Genomic DNA, 18335 nt, shown 5'->3' on the forward strand with positions numbered 1-18335 from the left:
AAAATGGGTGCTGGAGAGGAAAAAATAAATTAAATAACGTACCCGCTGTCAGTTTTCCTTCAAAATGGACGCCTCTCACTATCAAAGCTGGCTGCTATGGAACTTCCAGTGTTGCTTAGCGCATTTCGTCAGCTGTTTCAGAAAAGTAAACAAAATTTTACAACGCATTGTTTGTACGTACAACACAAAATATATAATATAGGCCGGGCGTGGAGAAAGATCATATATATAGGAGCCCCCGAGCTGGTTAGACTGGAAAGACAGTTTGAGATCGAAGTGCACGCGTGTAATACATGATTGGTGCCATAAATATCTGAGCCAATATCAATAAACGAGTATGTTGCCGTTGCCCGCCCGCCAGGAGGAATATTCGAGTGCCTTCTGCGACTGCAGCTTTCCCAACTGCATCGAGGTGACGAACCACAAGGGACTCATACCTGATCTGGTGAAGTGTCGCTGCGGCGAGGATATCGATGGCAATGTCCACCCTTGGAGGTGGCATCAATCCGAAGAGTCGGACGCGCTCATCAATGACCGGGACATTGTGTTCCATCCCACCTTCAGCCAGGGCACGGCGATAGTGCGCGGCGATCGACCCCTAAAACCGGGCATGGTGCACTTCTGGGAGATGCGCGTCATCACAGCGCTGGCCGGAACAGATGTGGTGAGTCTTTACATCCAGTTCCAGATGATCCCCTGGCTTGGCAACTAGCGTGGATGAATGTCAGTCAAAGTCGCTGATAGGAAGGTTCTCGAAATAGAACAGAGCCACAGTCACACGCTGGGTTGTGTTGATCTCGCTCCACTCTCCATCATTCTGTGGATTACAGATTACAATGCACGGCACGGCGCGGCGGGGCATTGATAAGATAAGACACGAAGGAAGAGTGCATATGAGGAAATCTCTAGACACAGCCCATAGCCCACAGCCCAACTATGTAGCTGATAAGCTGCACAAAAGTTCAATGTAAACAATCCCGTTTCCCCTCTTTCCCGTAGATGTTCGGCATAGGCACGGAGAACGTTAATCTGGGGCAATTCAAGTTTCACTTCGTCTCTGCTTTGGGCACCAATGCCCAGTCCTGGGGCTTCTCCTACTCGGGCAAGGTGCAGCATTGTGGCGAGCAGCTGCCCTACGGCCAAAAGTTCTCCCAGGGCTGTCTGATCGGTGTGCAGCTGGATCGTACGCGTGGCCATCTGGAGTTCTATCTGAATCGGCGTTCTCTGGGAGTGGCCTACACCAATGTGCCCATGGATCCTGATGTTCGCATATATCCCATGGTCTGCTCGACGGCTGCTAAGTCGGTGATAAGGCTGATTAATTGCACATCCCAGCCGGTCACGCTGCAGTTGCGATCCTTTCAAGCACTGTCTAAGCAGCCGCAGATCCTCTCCGAGCTCCGCCAAATGCCAGGACTGAAGGGCATCCTGCGCTCGTACTGGTTCCTGGCTCCGCCCGTGCGATATTCGCGCAGATCGCAGGAGAACGAGCTGGATCTGGGCGATGAGGCGGTGCTGTCCAGTTCCAAGCTGCGTCTCGGCCGCAAGCACAAGTACAGAGGTAAGCGTTGATGTTTCCACTCCATTGCGCTGCTCACTCAATCATCCATCTATTTATAGAAACTGACGATGCAAGCATTGACGAGGAGGACTTGTACGCCAATGCCCACAAGATTCCGCTGCGGCGTAATGACAGCGGCGATGAGGAGTGCGGCGCCGGCACTGGTGCCACTTCTGTCCACGATCTGTGCGACGAATACTTCCATTACTTGCTCTAGAAATATGTTAGTTATGCATTTATTTATAGTAATTATATATGTATATGTATATAGTACTGCTGTTTGAGAATGAACTTTTGGTACTAAATGAAACGCGACAAAAAGGAGACTTAAACTGAACGCCTGGGCTGGGTTTTGCTTACGATAGGATAGGGTAGATAGATAGATCGATAGATAGATATATGAATGTGAAAACTGGTAGAGTCAAGCTTCCTCTATCAGTTGCCATACCCATAATTCTGTGGGTCGGAAGCGGAACCTAATAACTAAACTAAAAATTGCTCACATCGAACGCTTGAACCACGCTCGAACGCTTGAAGATCAGACCCAGCGGCAGCTAGTCCATGTCATCGTCATCATCGTCCGATATGGTGTACTTCTTCTGTGCCCGCTTGCGGCGTGTTTGCTTCTTTGATGTTGTGGCCGCACCACTGCTCACATTCGTTGATGGCTGTGTGGGCGTTGAGGGGGCACTGGCCAGAGATTTATTCAGCTTCAGCTTCATTTTAACTGCCGCCGCCGAAGTGGTTGCAATCTCCTCATCGTCGGAGCCATCGTCCCCACCATCATCGTCATCATTGTCTGAATTGTCGGAGCCACCGCCACCTCCTCCATTGCCGTGCGCCTCGCCTGTGTTGTCGCCGGAGGCCACAGCAGCAGCATCGGCGGCTGCCGTCACCTTTTGCCTGGCGCCCACAAATATCTTCTGCAGTGCAATCGAGTCCAGGTAGATGAGCGAGGCCTCCTCGTTGTAGATCTGTGCATTCTGGCACAGCTGCATAAAGTCCTTCTCCAACTCATTGAGATCCGCGTACTTGCAGTCCTCGATGCGCTGCAGAATCTTCTTGATGTCCACTGGCCGCTTGATAATATCGTAGTAGTCGGGCAGTCGCTGGCGCGAGGGCAGCTTCATAAACGGCTCGGAGAGCGTGCGTCCATCCTGTGTGACCTTGATGACTGCATTCATGATCTTGTGCATCTGCTTCTTGGCGCGCTTGTCCAGATTCTGGCGTCGTCGTCGCTTGAGAATGAGTGAATCGTCGTCGGATTCCTCCTTGCGATTCTTGCGCTTGCGACGCTTGCGCTTGGAATCATCCTCTTCCTCCTCTTCCTCGAACTCAGCGCCCTCGTCGATGGCCTTCAGCCACTCCTTCTCGGTGAGACTGTCCGTGTAGTCCACTTCCTTGCGCTGTCGCGAGCCGCGTCCTAAAAAGAGAAAGCATCGTGTGAGGATAGCTGCAAAGGGTGTGGAAATAAATGCTTACCCAGAATGGTGTCCTCGTCGTATTGATAGTGGAAGCGTTCGACTTCCTCATCGTCCTTGGTCAGCCAGTCGGGCAGCTCGGACTCGTCGATGAGACGCTCCCTGCCCGGATGGATTTCGTCGTCCTCCTTCTTGCGATCAACGTCCATGCGCTTGAAGATCTCGATCTCCTCCTCGCTGCGGGCAATCATCATGTTGATCATCTCGTCGTCGGGCACCTCGTTCTCCTCCTCCTCCTCGTTGTCGTCCTGATGCAGGATCGTCTGGAGGAACTGCTGCCGTTCGCTGCCCGTCGACTTCTGATCGAACATGCCCGCCTGAATGACCTTCTCGTCCATGTTCAGCTTGTACCTGGCCGCGGCCAGAATGCGCTCCTCCACCGAATTGACCGTCATGAGGCGCAGCACACGCACCTCGTTGCGCTGCCCAATACGATGGGCACGATCCTGGGCCTGCAGATCCTGATGGGGATTCCAATCGGAGTCGAAGATCACCACCGTGTCGGCGGTCTGCAAATTGAGACCGAGGCCACCGGCGCGTGTGGACAGCAAGAAGACAAAGATGTCCGAGCCCTTGGCATTGAATTTGCGCAGCAGTTCGCCACGATCCTCCGCCTTGGTGGTGCCGTCCAGGCGCAAATAGCCAAACTGGCGCCAGCTCAGATAGTCCTCGATGATGGTCATGCACTGGGTCATCTGACAGAAGAGCAGCACCCTGTGGTTGGTGGCCTTCAGCTTTGGTAGGATGCGATCGAGCAACTCGAATTTTCCCGAAACGCGATACAAGTCCGGACCTAAAGAAACAGCATTAAAAAGGGGAACAATTTCAGCAGCTGTGGAGTTTGTTTGCTTACCGGAGACGACGCCATGGCCACCGGTGTGGTCGCAATACTTCTCCTCGATGGCCTGGAACATGAACGGATGATTGCACAGCTTTCGCAGCTGGACAATCGTGTTCATCAGGGCCTTGGCACCGCCCTTGCCGTGCTTGCCCTTCTCGGAGCCATCGGTGAGCAGGACGCCCTTGCTCTGCATGTGCTTGTAGAGGACACGCTGCAGCGCCGACATGTCGCACTTGATGATGTACTCGACCTTGTCGGGCAGCTGGTGTTCCACCTCCTTTTTGAGGCGACGCAACAGGAAGGGGCGCAGCACCTTGTGCAGACGTCGAATGATCAAAATGGTCTCCTCCTCGTTCAGCTCAACCTTCTCGCCGGTGGTGGCGAAGGGGGCATTGAACCACTGCTCAAAGGTGGAGCACGACTTGAAGATGGAGGGCAGCAGGAAGTTAAGGAGTGCCCACAGCTCAGGAAGTTTATTCTGCAGCGGTGTGCCCGTGAGCAGCAGCCGATACGGGGCAATGTAGTGGGTGTTCAGCACCTGGGTGAGCTTGCAGTGATGATTCTTCATGCGATGACCCTCGTCGATGATCATGTACTTCCACTGGATCTTCGCCAGCACCGCCTTGTCCTTGATCACGTACTCGTATGTCGTCAGCAGCACATTGAACTTGGTGGCGCGCATCTGGTTCTGCAGCAGCCTGCGTCCCTGGGGGCTGCCCTTGTAGCTGACCACGCTCACGGCGGGCGCCCACTTCTCGAACTCGAGCACCCAATTGGGCAGCGTGGACAACGGCACGATGATCAGGAAGGGTCCCATCACCTTCTTGCGGTCCATCAGATACGTGACCAGCGAAATCGTCTGAATGGTCTTGCCCAGACCCATCTCATCGGCCAGAATGCCGTTCAGGTTGTTGTTGTAGAGCGAGACGAGCCACTCGAGACCCTTGATCTGGTACTCCTTCAGCTGCCCGTTGACCATAATGGCCGCCTGCTCGTACACCTTCTCGTGTATGGTGTGCGCAATGCTGTAGTATGTCTGCTCCTCCGTCTTGTATTCATCATCCTCCACCTTGGCCTGCGTCATCAGATCCTTGGGACCGTCATCGCCCGGCTGCGGTGGTGCCGCCGACTTGTCGGTGACATCTTCGGCTGACTGTGGCGGCTGCTCCTCCAGCTTTGGCTTGTGGTCTTCATTGATGGTGCCCATGGAACCGCCAATGCCGCTGCCATCATCATCATCGTCTATCCAATCCCAGCCAGGATGCATGCTGAACCAACGATACAAATGCTTCAGCATGGGGGCATCATCGCCAGTTAGCTTCTTGCCCGTGCACGGTTCGATGACGTTCACCCGCATATCGGCCACAATGCTGCTCTCATCGATGCCAATGTACTCGCCGCTCATCAGCAGCTCCTTCTTGTACAGCTGCAGCCGTTTGCCCTCCTCCTCCTTCTTCTTCATCTGATCATCCTTGTGCTGCTTCACCATCTGCGTGAGATTGCTGATGTACTCGTCCGTCTGGGACAACAGGAAGGCCAGACGCTTGTCCTTCTTCTGATCAATCAGCTTGCGGTAGCCCTCCTCATCCTCGGCCATCAGGCGCCGCATACGCTCCTTCTCGATGCGCTCCTGCTCCTTCTTCTGCTCACGCTCGGCATTCGCATGGTAATTCATCACCGACTTGTTCATCCTCGCCAGCTGAGCCTGCAAATGGGAATAAGGATTAGCTGACGCTTAAACGGACATTCTCATCACTCACCTTATTGTTCCTGTGGAACTCCCTCAGATCCTTGCCATGCTGCAGCACCGCAGCCAAGAACTCCAGATGCTTCTGCCTGCGCTTCCGTTCGGCCTCCAGCTTCTGTTGCTTTTCCAGCTTCTCGGTGGCGCGCGCCTCCCGCAGACCCTGCCGCTTGGTCCGCTTGTAGAACTTAATGTTCAGCGCCGTCTCCAGGGTGGTGTCTCGCCTGGTGCACTGCACAAACTCCATGCGCAGCTGGCGCTGAAAGTTGAGCACTCGCAGCGCTCTCAGCTCGATGGCCGCCTGAATGCGCAAATCGTCGGACATGGTGGCGGGCAGACGCTGCAGCTCCTGCATCCGTAGGGAGATTCTGGCCGCAATGCGGTTCTCCCGCTCCTGCAGCAACGTGATGGGATCCAGACCCACCGGCTTGGCCACAGTCGTCACACGATTGGGCTTGGGCATCGGCTGATGCTGGCCGGGCGGGGCTCCGGGCCGCGGTGGGCCTCCTGGCTGAGGCACCTGTGCACCTGGCGGCATGCCGGGAGGAGCATTCCTCACCTGCGGCTGCTGCTGTTGCTGCTGCTGCATGGGAGATGGGGGTATCAGTGGCTGACCGCCAGCTGGTCCCATGGCCAGGGGCTTGCCTCCGTTCGGTAGCTGATGCTGCAGTTGCTCCGGCGGTGGCTGCTGCTGCTGCGGTGGCGGCTGTTGCGGAGGCGGCGGCTGTTGTGGCGGTGGTCCTCCAACTACCGGAGGTTGTGGCGGCAGTGGCTGGCCCTGTTGCATGTGCGGCGGTGGAGGAGCCGCCTGCAGTTTCTGTCCGGGCACTGGCTGCCCGTACGGGCTAGTGGCAGGCGGTGTGGAGCATTGCGGCGGCGTTCCCGTCACTGGCGGCGGCTGCTGTTGTTGCTGCTGCTGCTGAGGTGGAACTGGCGGTTGGCCGGGATGCTGCTGCTGCTGCTGTGGCCCCGGCGGTGGTCCTCCCGGTGCGCCCGGTGGCCCAATCGGTGGCCCTGGCGGCGGTTGCTGCTGGGCCGCCTGCAGCGCCTGCTGCATATGCATGGATATGGGCTTATTCCGCGCCAGCATCCGGTAGGCAGTGATCTGTGTGCGCAACAGATTGACCTGATTGCCATTCAAATGCTGATGCTTCGAGGTGGCGCGCATGGCCAGCAGCTGCGAGTAGCGCGGATCCTCCTGCAGTCCCTTCTCCTCCATCGAATCGATGGCCCGCTGCAGTGCGTGCAGATTCTCCTGACTGGAACGCTCTGGCGGCGGTGGTCCACCCGGAGGACCACCAGGAGATACAATGCAGGGCTGTGTGCCGGGTGCCTGAAAAAGAAAAATAATGAGAGATCGGTTATTAGGTATCCATGAAAGCTTTCCCATTACCCGTTCCATTCCAAAAGCAAATAAATGGCAAAAAAGCTTCCAGAGACAAAAACCCGTTCGACTGGCGTTAGATTTTTGTCTGCTTGCTGCTTCCCAGTGCCTGATTCACACGCAGCCAAGTCAGAACGAAGCGCAATCTCTCAAGACAGCAGATAACAGATACACATTCACATAGAGAGACAGAGAAACATTAGAGATGTCGGCAAGCAGGGAGCTAATTGAGGAGCTCTACAACTTCATCCATCCGCTGGCTGTGCGTGCGGGCAAAATACTGCTCGAGGGCTATGAGAATGCGGGCAAGGCAGTGTCCCTCAAGGACGGGGAATTCTACAATGTGGTGACTGCCTATGACAATCAGATAGAAGAGTTTCTCATGGAGCAGATACTGGCCAGATATCCGTTTCACAAATTCATCGGGGAGGAGGACACGCACAAGAACAACAATGTGACCAAGGAGCTGACAGAGGCGCCCACCTGGATCATCGATCCCATTGATGGCACATCGAATTTCATCAAACAAATTCCCCATGTCTCTGTCTCCATTGGCCTGTCCATCCAGAAACAGATCGTGCTGGGAGTGGTCAACAATCCTGCCCAGAAGAAGCTCTACACCGCCAAGCTGGGGCAGGGCGCCTTCTGCAATGGCCAGCCCATCCATGTAAGCAGCTGCGAGCATCTGAACGATGCCAATGTCGCCTACGAAGTGTGTCTGCTGCACGCCCCAAAGATCCGGAATAAGCACATCAAGCGCATCTATCACGTGGGTTCAAATGCCAGACGGTAAGCAAGATCTGATCTTCCCTTTCCTTAATCTTTATGCCATACATTTGAACAGCCTTCTGGCCTACTCCGCTGTCGTGGATTCTCTGTGCATGGTCGCCGCTGGCAATTTGGATGCCTTTCACATCGAGGACATGTATCCCTGGGACTGTGCCGCCGGCTATTTGCTTATTCGTGAGGCTGGGGGTGTGGTAACCCATCCCTATGGTGGACCCTTTGAGATCATGAAACCAGATCTTATATGCGCCGGCACCGAGTCGCTGCGTGGGGAGATTGAGCAGCTCATACGCAAGGCGGATCAGGAGAAGCATGTGGGTGGCGATATCGAATAATGACATTGTAGAAAAAGAATAAATTATGCAAAATGTGGCCAATGATGAGGAGCTTCTCCAGATGTCTTTTGCTTATCACTTTTCAACACTATTTTCTGCTTTATTTTACGCAAACAGAAATTATGGTTGCCAGATATAACAATTTGTTAGCTATGGTAATCTGCATGACCATAATCCATGTCTTGGCAACACTTTTGTTTGCTCTCCACAGTCCATTAACTGTTGCATTCCCAAACCACATGCAGAGCAACTCTATCGCTTATCGTTTCTCCTTCTCTTTTCTTCTCTTGGCAAAAGTTCAAAGTTCTAGTTAATGGCAAAAAGCTTGTAGAAAAGCTTTGCAGTTTACAGCTGTTTTTTTTGCGCCCACACATTTTAGTTAGTCGAACGACAGCAGCCGCCGCCATCACAATGAGTAACCCCCCCATCAGCGAGTCCAAGCTCAAGGAGTACTACGATGTGGCCCTCAAATTGGTGCTAAAGTGTGGACCATTTATGCAGGAGGGCTACCAGAAGGCGAAGACCGACTTCAAGGTCAAGTCTGACTTTTACGATTTGGTCACGGTGTACGACAAGCAGATTGAAGATATTCTCACCGAGGGACTGGTGGCAGCCTTTCCCGAATCCCTCATCATTGGCGAGGAGGAGTCGGCGGCCTCGAAGCGTCAGGCTGAGCTAACGGATGCGCCCACCTGGATCATAGATCCCATCGATGGCACCACGAATTTTATACACAGAATCCCACACTGTTGCATCTCCGTCGGCCTGGCCATCAACAAGGAGCTGGTGGTGGGCATCATCTACAATCCACCGGCAAATGAGCTGTTTTCTGCCTGGAAGGGCCATGGCGCTTTCCTCAATGGCGAGCCCATAAGCACATCCAAAGTGACGACGGTGAGACAAAGCTTATATAATGGTGAATGGTGAAGGGGACGGTACCACAAGCGAGATAAACAAAAGTCACAAAATAACTGTGCATGCACCCCACTCCCTCGCTCGACCTTGATTTAGTTGTACTCGCGCGCAATTGAGAGCATTATTAGCATTCATTAGCGTCGTTCTCTTCTCTCATATTGAAAAAGCTCACTCCCGCTCTCAACTCTTTCTCGGTTTTATCCTCTCTCTTGCAGATCAATCAAGCTGTGATTGCCTACGAAATCTCTTTGATTCATGCTGCCGCCGTGAGGGACAAGAACGTGAAGCGTCTGTACAAACTGGCTTCAAATGCCACTGGAACGCGTTGCTTTGGCAGTGCAGCTCTGACTCTCTGCTATGTGGCCACCGGGCAGTGTGACGCCTACCATGTGGAGGATCTGAAACCCTGGGACATAGCTGCCGGGGCCATTATTCTCACAGAAGCCGGGGGCATAGTTTGCCACACGAATGGTGGAAAATTCGATGTGATGAAGCCAGATTGCGTGTGCGCCTCCACGGAGGAGTTGGCCAAGAATGTGATTAGCCTTATCGAGGAGGCAAATCAGATTACGGGCTACACGTTCAAGTAAAGTGCCAGCGACAACAAAAAACAGTATAATATCTTTTGTAATCTAATGTAGAATCCTTTAAAACGCGAGAGCAAAGATTAGAGTAAACATTCAAATAAATACACAAAATAATCATTCCAATTTTCGACTGGAACTATTTCTGGGAAAAAGCTCCATTAAAAGCTTTGCTGAGCAGCTGTTTCGATGGAAAAAATATTAGTACGCGACCGGTTGAGACATGAGTAACCACCAAATTAGTGAAATAAAACTCCACGAATACTATAAAGTGTCCCTGGAGCTGGTCAAACAATGTGGCCCCCTTTTTCTGGAAGGTTTTCTAAAGCCCAAAACTGACTACGAGGTGAAATCTGCTTTCTATGACCTGGTCACCGTCTACGACCATGAGATCGAGGCGAGTCTCACAGCTGGTCTGCTCAAGGCCTTTCCCGAGTCCCGTATTATTGGCGAAGAGGCGTTGGCAGCAACTCCGGCTCAAGCTGAGCTAACAGATGCACCCACCTGGATCATAGACCCCATCGATGGAACAAACAATCCTCCCCATCATCTCCGTGGGCCTGGCCATCAACAAGGAGCTGGTGGTGGGCATCATCTATAACCCGGCGACAAATGAATTGTATTCCGCATGGAAGGGTCACGGAGCCTTCTTGAATGGTCAACCTATCAGCGTAGCCTCCGGGGTAGTCACGGTTAGTGGTGGCAGCAATTAAGAGATTGATGGATAAGAGTCATTCTGACTAGCACATTTATATCTTCTCTTTTGCAGATCCAACAGGCTATTGTGGGCTATGAAATGTCTCTAATCGTTGTGGCCAAGGGGCGGGATAAGAACGTGAAGCGTCTGGGCAAGCTGGCATCGAATGCCACAGCGTAAGTCTCTGATTTTCAGCACTGAACTATTACATTATATTTGACAAATATTCTACCCAACAGCACTCGAAGTTTTGGCAGTGCAGCGCTGACGCTCTGCTATATAGCCAAAGGATGCTGTGATGCCTACCATGTGGAGAACCTTAAGCCCTGGGATCTGGCCGCTGGTGCCATAATTCTCACTGAAGCGGGTGGCAGAATCTACCACACCAGTGGCGGTAAATTCGAGGTGATGCAACCGGACTGTGTCTGCGCTTGCACAGAAGAGTTGGCACAAAATGTGATCCAGTTGATAGCGGAGGCCGATCGGATTACGGAGTATATGTTCCAGTGAGCATAACACAATAAAATGTACACAAAATATGAGCCTGCCTTATGGATGATTGACTCCCTCTCTAATGTTCCATAAATGTTAGTAACCTCCAGTTTGAAAAGATCATTCACGACAGAGACGACACGGGACGGACGGACGTACGGTTGGGGGGTCTGATAAAAACAGGTTTTACAACTGTCTGCGAGATAAAAAGCATATATTTGTGTACAAACAAATTGAGATAAAGCAGTGACTGGCACAGGCACACAGGTGAGATGCCAATTTTGAGTACAAGCTTCGGGCTATCATAAAACTCAATGCAGTCAACGGAGCAGCAAACAATCAAAGCTGCGAGGAGAACAGAGACAATTGTGACTGCTAAATATAATCAAAGCTCCTCCCCACACAATGTCAGCACCACCTCCAGCCAGCCAGCCAGCCAGCCCTCCAGGCCTATCGCTTTGTAGCGTGAATATCTGATTAGTTGGCAACGCAAGCTGAGCGACGAAGCAACGGACGAACGAGTTTACGCGTACTTAAAAACATAGAAAATGTCATCGGCAGTGGACGGGCAGCAATCGGATGTTGTGGAGGAGTTGTACAACTTCATCTATCCACTGGCCGTGCAGGCGGGTGAGATCCTGATGGAGGGCTACGAGCGTTCCAGCAAGAATGTCTCCATTAAGGGAGACTTTTACGATGTGGTCACTGACTATGACAACAAAATCGAAGACTTTCTGATGGAGCAGATACTGGCACGCTATCCGGATCACAAGTTCATTGGCGAGGAGGAAACGGCAAAGAACAACAATGTATCCAAGGAGCTGACAGATGCGCCCACGTGGATCATAGACCCCATCGATGGCACATCGAATTTCATCAAACAAATTCCCCATGTCTGTGTCTCCATTGGCTTGTCCATCAACAAACGGATCGTGCTGGGTGTCATTAACAATCCTGCCCAGAAGAAGATCTTCACAGCCAAGCTGGGACAGGGCGCCTTCTGCAATGGCAAGCCCATTCGTGTGAGCAGCTGCGAGAGCATCAAGGATGCCAATGTCGCCTATGAAGTGTCTCTGCTGCATGTCCACTCTGTCGCCAACAAGCACATCAAACGGATCTACCATGTGGGACTGAATGCCAGACGGTGAGTGGAAGACAAAAAGCCACTGTAACATCTCCCTTTATCTGTGAATTTCTTTCCTCTAGCTTGCTGGCCTATTCCTGTGTGGTGGATGAGCTGTGCATGGTGGCCGCTGGGAATCTGGACGCATTCTACATTGAGGACATGTATCCCTGGGACTGTGCTGCTGGCTCCCTGCTAGTGGGTGAGGCTGGGGGCGTGGTCACGCATCCCTTTGGCGGACCTTTCGATATCATGAAGCCAGATCTGATCTGTGCGGGCACAGAAACATTGCGCAAGGAAATCGAAGATCTGTTGCGCAAGGCCGACCGGGAGGAGTCGGTGGGGGGTGTGGCAGTTAAAAAGTAATTTAAGCATCGCACATTCCACAATAAATTGTTTGCAAAAAGATCGATTGAAATTGAAAAAGCTTAAAGGTCGCCTCGATATTAATTGAAAGCTCGCCGATGCGTGAAGCTTTTGGAGATCACCGGCCTTTTTTTGAGAGATAATAAACAATAAAATGATTTTGGCGCCATACAGTACATGCAAAGATTTCACTCATCCCGGGGGAGGAGCGTGGTTTGAACTTACATTGGGAGGCATTCCGTGTGTCTGATATCCGAGGGGGGACATATTCGGTCCCGACGGCGGCATCTGCATACCCATGTGCGGACCTTTTGAGAAAACTACAAATGATTATGCGTGATGGACAATAGGTGTGTGGAGAGAGGAGAGGGGCATTTCAATAACATACTCATTCCCTGATGATGTGGCGGCATATGATGTGGAGGTGGTCCCTGTCCCGGTGGTCCATGCTGCATCGGATGTCCGTATGCGGCTGGGTGGCCTGGTGGCGGGGGCCCTTGCATGTGGGGTGGTGCTCCAGGCGGTGGCCCTTGCGGTGGCCCCGGCTGCTGGTGCGGGTACGGACTGTGTGGCGAGGGGGCCGGACTCTGTGAGGGCGGTGCCATCGGGCTGGGTGCCTGCGGTGGCGGCATGGGACTATTCGCCGGCGAGGGCGAGGCCATTTTCACTTCGGGTCTCCTGTGTGGTGTGCGGGGGTAGTGCGAGGGCGCCGATTATGTTACAAAACTAGCTGGTGGTGCACCGACACCTAAAACTGAAAGCTAAATGCACATTTGCGTTGTTATTGCACATTTCATTGTCTAGAAACAAATATGAATATCTCTTAGAGGGGAATATCTAATCGCATCATTGTTTTTCACTCGCTTTTTGCCACACTTTTTGCGCAGTCTGTGTTTGACTTTGCACAAATGGTAGACTTGCACACATAAACGCCGGTTTGGTGGTATAACTTGTGAGCCACTTGAAATACACTACATCCAGCACCGAATAGCAATTTTTTGGCATAATAACATTACCAATTACCTATTTGAAATTTTTCTTGAGCGACGCGAGCAAAACTCTAATGGCGGACGTCTCCAGTGTGGCCGTCGGGTTGTCGGTAAAAATATACCGGAAAACCCTCAAAAATATACCAAAATATACCGTTTATTCTTAAAATGTATGTTGCCAAATGGGAAAAAACGTAAGTGGGAAGATCAAAAGGAAGGAATTGTTTTCCTACGGAAAAGACATTTAAATTATTAAATAAATTATAAATCAATTTGTTTTTTGGTTCTTATTTCCAATTATAAACATATATTTAAAAGAATTCACTGCCACTCTAAAATATTTTTGTAAAGTCACAGTGAACATCCCTTGACACGTCATGTTCACGTCAACAGTGAATGGCAAAAACCTCACCATTCTGTCAAAAAAAGTGAAAACAAGATTATTTCGATTTTGTATATTCAATTGTAGAACTAAATACAATTATTTAGGTTAAATATTTAAGCACTTAGAGGCAGCGCCAGCACTAGATAAAGTTGATCTTTAATCATGGGTACGCACAGGGCAGCAGCACACAGCATGTCCATCCCCAAAAAAATCTGGGGGCCGGTGACGATGAGTCGTCGTTCGACGTCTGTCATAAAAGTAAAAAAATTATTGTTTTGCAGGTGGGGTGCTAAGCTACTTTCGCGGACTGCTTGGGTCCAGGGAGATGCGCATATTGATACTGGGTCTGGATGGCGCTGGCAAGACGACGATCCTCTACAGACTGCAGGTGGGCGAAGTAGTTACGACGATACCCACGATTGGCTTCAACGTGGAGCAGGTGACATACAAGAACCTCAAGTTCCAGGTCTGGGACCTGGGCGGACAGACAAGTATTAGGTGAGTGAAAGATAGTGGAAACCAGAGATAAAACTACGTGAACGTTTTGGTGTTTTTTCTAGGCCCTATTGGCGTTGCTATTATAGCAACACGGATGCCATTATTTACGTTGTGGATTCGGCGGACCGTGATCGGATTGGCATTTCGAAGGACGAGCTGCTGTATATGCTGCGCGAGGAGGAGCTGGCCGGAGCGATACTCGTTGTGCTGGCCAACAAACAGGACATGGAGGGCTGCATGACCGTCGCCGAGGTGCATCATGCGTTAGGGCTGGAGAACCTCAAAAATCGCACATTTCAAATATTCAAGACATCCGCCACCAAAGGCGAGGGCCTCGACCAGGCCATGGACTGGCTATCCAACACTCTCCAGAGTCGTAAATAGTTCTCGTAATCCAGTCACCCCCCCTCAGCCGCCACCTATCAGCCCTACCCCTGTGTAAAAATATTTATCCAAAGCATCGCCAGCCAAGGACTCGTCTACAGCTTTTTTTCAATATTTGCAAATTCGCGCAGAGAAATCCAAGAAACGAAACGAAAGAACTTTGTAATAACTTCTAGTAATATAATTATTAAATTATAGGATTAAACAAATCCCAACATTTGTATCCAACCTCCTGGACACCAGCTACCATTCGGCCAGGCCAAATCTCAGCACACGCCTCTCCTGTGTGTCCAGCTCCATGCGCACCTTCTGTCTCATGTAAAAGATGGGACAGTCGCGATTCGAGCAGATGACCTCCTCGTGCAGTGATCCCTGACAGCGCTGGCATTCGGTCCAGAGGCGGGCAAAGGTCTCCTCGAGTCCACGCTTGGCGCCCACCTCCTTCTGGTAGAGCTCGCTCATGCGCGGCTCACAGTGCGGGCACAGGCACGCCTTCTCATAGCCCTTGGGCATCAGCGTTTTGCAGCCCAGGCACGCAGTCTTCTTGGTCATGAATCCGGCCAGGCCGCCCACCTTGGACGTCACCACAGTGCGGGTGCGTGTGTGCTCGCCCTTGAGCAGGATGGACTCTGCCTTCTCCCCAGGATCGGCTCGAATATCCTCAGCAGGGGCTTGGATAGCTGCTGCTCCAGGTAGTAGGTGGCATCGATGGGCACACTGTTCTCCAGGACATACAACGGATCCTCGGCCTTCTGATAGGCTGGCGTATTCTTGGCCGCCGCACAAATCACATAGGGAACCCGATCTCCCAGCTTGGGCGCTGTGCCCGCATCGCGTTTCTTCATCTTGGCGGCCAGCTCCACATGCGCCTGCTTGGCCGCGTAGTCCGTCTTGGCCAGCTCCTTGGTGATGACCAGCTGGGAGATGTCAATGCGATTGCAGAGCAGATCCGCAATCACCTGCTTGGCATAGGTGACCGCTCCATCCGGATCGCGTTCGATGAGCAGCTTCTGCAGGCAGGAGTTCATCAGGTTGGCCACCAGCGGCGAGTTGTCCCGCCGCACCGTCTCGATGCCCTTGCAGTCCATCTTGTCGTAGGTCTCCGGCCGCGTGAAATACAATCCCGCGTAGCGCTTCTTGTTGATCAGCAGATAGGGGTAGTAGACCTTCTCGAATTCCAGCTTTATCGGGTGCACAAACTTGGCGCTCACCAGCTCCGCCGCCTCCCTGCCCAGCTCCATGCTGCGCTCCAGCGTCTTGACGCCAAAATTCACCATCACCGAGTCGGTGTCGCCGTAGATGACAACGGCATCGTTCTCATAGCCATTGGCGCGGGTGTAGTGAGATTCCACTTCATTTTTGGTCAGCTCTATCATGGTTCTGCCGTAGGCTGTGACACTGCCGGAGATCTCCAGGCATGGCAGCTTTCCCACTTGTGCGCCGGTGAAGCCGTACACTGAGTTGGCTGAGATTTTCAGCGCCAGCTGCCGGCCATCGAGGACCTTGCGCTTGAACGGATCCGTCTCCACTTTGAGGTCATTCTTGGCCCGCTTACGGGCAGCCAGCAGGGACTCCAGGATCTCTGGCAGCAGACCTCGACGCACCTCCGACTTGACAAAGTAATTGTTGGCCGGCGTGCGCTCCACTTGCTCATCCTGCAGGCCATCCTTCTCGCGAAGCTTCTCCCGCGTTCCGCCCAGCACCAGGGTGGTGTAGCAGAGATTGTGGGCCATCATGATGCTGGGATACAGCGAGGCGAAATCCAGCGTGGATATGGGATCGGCATAGTAGCCACGCTTCGGCTCGATTACCGTGGCTCCCTCGTACTGCTCGTCCGATCCCTGCGGCGTGTACGAGGGCATTATGTAGCCCTTGGTCTTGGCCTTGCGCAGCAGCTGGCTGAGCACCTTGATCTGCTGTCCGCGGGTGAGCAGACACTCCAGCGAGACGCCCGTCACCCTGGCCATCTCCATGTAGTTGACTATGGCCATGAGCTTCTCCAGCAGGCGGAGCGGCAGATACGCATCCTTCAGGCAGTACATGGCCAGGCGGCGACGCGTCTGCTCGTCCCCGTTCTGCAGGTCCGTGATGATGCTGTGGTGCACATCCTCCTTCTGCTCCTGCAGGAAGTGATAGCTGACCGCGTTGAGGGTGTACGAACGGAGTTTATATTCCCGCAGCAGGACGAACAGCAGATCGAAGGGCACGCGGCCCTCGAAGTTCACATACTGATTCTCGCGGCGACCCATTTGCTTGGACTGCAGCACCTGCTCCTTGATCACCGAGCGTATGTTCTTGATCCTGCCCAGATACTCGAAATTCTTCACCTTCAGGTGGGCCGCCCGATTGATCAGGTAGGGAATGTCAAAGTTGTTGATGTTGTAGCCGGTGAGGATGTCCGGATCCACTTCGCGCACAAACGCTGCCCACTTGTCCAGCAGCTGGTGCTCCTTGTCGTGGCACAGCACCTGGCTGCCAATGATCGGGGCACACACATTCAGGGTGAAGACGTTGCGGATGAAGGGCTCTGGTTCGCCCTGGCGTATGACCATGTTGGCGATCTGTATGACGGGATCCATTTTGGCCTCCGGGAAGATGCCCTTGCGGCCAGCGCATTCAATGTCAAAGGATAGAATGCGGAAGGGGGCCACCTTGGACCATTCGCCTTCGGGCTCGTGCGAGATGAACCTGTCGAAGGCCACATCCACCTCAATCTGACAGCGGGACTCGGGCAGCGGCTTGCTGTTGCCTCCCCTCAGCCGCCACTGGCCCTGGGGCAGCTCGATCCAGTTGCAGCCCACCACGCCAGTGTCCACCATGAAGCGTATGTCAAAGTCAATGTTGTTCTCGAAGGCGCGACAGTCCTGGAAGTCAATCTCGGCCATGATCACCTCCTTCTTGAGCAGACGCGAGGCGGCAGCCACAAACCTGGGCAGCGTCACCGTAATCTTGATGTACCTCTGCTTCTGGTCTCCGTTGTAGCCATGAATGTTGAGCTTCTCCACCAGCTCCACCATCAGCACTGCCTCCTGGACATTGTCCTTGTTGTTGCGTATATCGGCAATGGTCTTCTGGTCCAGCGCCTTTTGCAGCTTCTCGCAGTGATATTCCTCGAATCTCGCGGGTGCCTCGATGTAGAAATACGGACAGTAGCCGTGCACGTGGCAGCACACAGAGTTGCCCTGCATGGTCACGCCAAACATGCGCACCACCGGCACGGGTCCCAGCTGTGCACCGGGCATGCCTGGCAGCGGCTGGCCCATATAATTCTCCACATCCAATTGCTGGAACTGCAAGTTGTCTTTGCTGGGATCCAGCTTCGGTGCGGCTGGCCGTGACCATCGCTCGCTGGTCTGTTGATTCTCGGGCCCGTCGCCCAGGAGCTGAGTCTGGTCCAGCTCTTCACTGTTTTCAAAGGCTGCCAGCTCCGCCTCGAAGTCCATTTCCTCATCTTCGTCGGGATTCCTGAGACCCAAACAGATGTTTAGCTGCCCATTTCACAACCTTACATGGTCACTCACCTGAACTTCTTGGCCTGTCCATTAGTGTTGCTATTAAATTTACGCTTGGCGTCCATAATAAATGGTGTATGTGTATAAATAAATTGAACTCATGGAAATTGCGAAAATTGATGCGAAAAAATAAGGCGCGCTTTGTCGAGCAGTGTGACCGCGGAATTATCGATAAAATCAAACATATACCAAAATAGACTTTCTCATTTTAAAAATATATCGTAAATATTCCATAGTCCTTAATCATATTCCTCGATG

The 18335-nt window shown here is 52.5% G+C and overlaps 8 protein-coding genes across 12 annotated transcripts in view; 6 read left to right on the plus strand and 2 right to left on the minus strand.

Annotated features, from left to right (window-relative positions):
- The first annotated feature begins 201 nt into the window (after positions 1–201).
- On the plus strand, positions 202–1834 carry LOC117895826 (SPRY domain-containing SOCS box protein 3). The gene is made up of 3 exons (XM_034803763.1): positions 202–664; positions 1000–1561; positions 1621–1834. The coding sequence occupies exons 1-3, from the start codon at positions 338–340 to the stop codon at positions 1776–1778; spliced, it is 1047 nt and encodes a 348-aa protein (XP_034659654.1). The 5' UTR covers positions 202–337; the 3' UTR covers positions 1779–1834.
- The window catches only part of LOC117895820 (ATP-dependent helicase brm), a 29332-nt gene continuing 12766 nt past the window's right edge, over positions 1770–18335 (minus strand). Inside the window, exons 1-7 of one of the 5 annotated variants that reach the window (XM_034803757.1) lie at positions 13333–13443; positions 12698–13070; positions 12535–12617; positions 5644–6960; positions 3896–5588; positions 3044–3835; positions 2116–2984 (exon numbers count right to left, since the gene is read on the minus strand). In XM_034803757.1, the coding sequence (XP_034659648.1) occupies positions 2116–2984; positions 3044–3835; positions 3896–5588; positions 5644–6960; positions 12535–12617; positions 12698–12971 (5028 nt within the window). In that variant the 5' untranslated portion in view covers positions 12972–13070; positions 13333–13443. Of the gene's footprint in view, positions 2985–3043; positions 3836–3895; positions 5589–5643; positions 6961–12534; positions 12630–12697; positions 13071–13325; positions 13444–18335 lie in introns of those variants that run through there. The other 4 variants (XM_034803753.1, XM_034803755.1, XM_034803756.1 and 1 more) reach the window with 4 other exon arrangements.
- Positions 7136–8166, plus strand: LOC117895831 (inositol monophosphatase 1). The gene is made up of 2 exons (XM_034803768.1): positions 7136–7800; positions 7856–8166. Exons 1-2 carry the CDS (start codon positions 7217–7219, stop codon positions 8130–8132), a joined length of 861 nt encoding a protein of 286 aa, XP_034659659.1. The 5' UTR covers positions 7136–7216; the 3' UTR covers positions 8133–8166.
- On the plus strand, positions 8511–9678 carry LOC117895832 (inositol monophosphatase 2). The gene is made up of 2 exons (XM_034803770.1): positions 8511–9026; positions 9263–9678. The coding sequence occupies exons 1-2, from the start codon at positions 8544–8546 to the stop codon at positions 9635–9637; spliced, it is 858 nt and encodes a 285-aa protein (XP_034659661.1). The 5' UTR covers positions 8511–8543; the 3' UTR covers positions 9638–9678.
- LOC117895833 (inositol monophosphatase ttx-7) lies at positions 9827–10870 on the plus strand. Its single transcript, XM_034803771.1, is given in 4 exon segments — positions 9827–10177; positions 10179–10323; positions 10401–10504; positions 10568–10870. Coding segments are annotated over 4 exon segments (843 nt in total). The 5' UTR covers positions 9827–9854; the 3' UTR covers positions 10839–10870.
- On the plus strand, positions 11240–12351 carry LOC117895830 (inositol monophosphatase 2). The gene is made up of 2 exons (XM_034803767.1): positions 11240–11964; positions 12027–12351. Exons 1-2 carry the CDS (start codon positions 11369–11371, stop codon positions 12307–12309), a joined length of 879 nt encoding a protein of 292 aa, XP_034659658.1. The 5' UTR covers positions 11240–11368; the 3' UTR covers positions 12310–12351.
- LOC117895834 (ADP-ribosylation factor-like protein 1) lies at positions 13694–14776 on the plus strand. Its single transcript, XM_034803772.1, has 3 exons — positions 13694–13849; positions 13965–14181; positions 14244–14776. Exons 1-3 carry the CDS (start codon positions 13846–13848, stop codon positions 14563–14565), a joined length of 543 nt encoding a protein of 180 aa, XP_034659663.1. The 5' UTR covers positions 13694–13845; the 3' UTR covers positions 14566–14776.
- On the minus strand, positions 14742–18247 carry LOC117895823 (DNA polymerase delta catalytic subunit). Its single transcript, XM_034803760.1, is given in 3 exon segments — positions 14742–15203; positions 15206–18030; positions 18087–18247. Coding segments are annotated over 3 exon segments (3276 nt in total). The 5' UTR covers positions 18143–18247; the 3' UTR covers positions 14742–14808.

This window comes from Drosophila subobscura, chromosome J (genome assembly GCF_008121235.1).
Source record: "Drosophila subobscura isolate 14011-0131.10 chromosome J, UCBerk_Dsub_1.0, whole genome shotgun sequence".
NCBI classification, from domain to species: domain Eukaryota; kingdom Metazoa; phylum Arthropoda; class Insecta; order Diptera; family Drosophilidae; genus Drosophila; species Drosophila subobscura.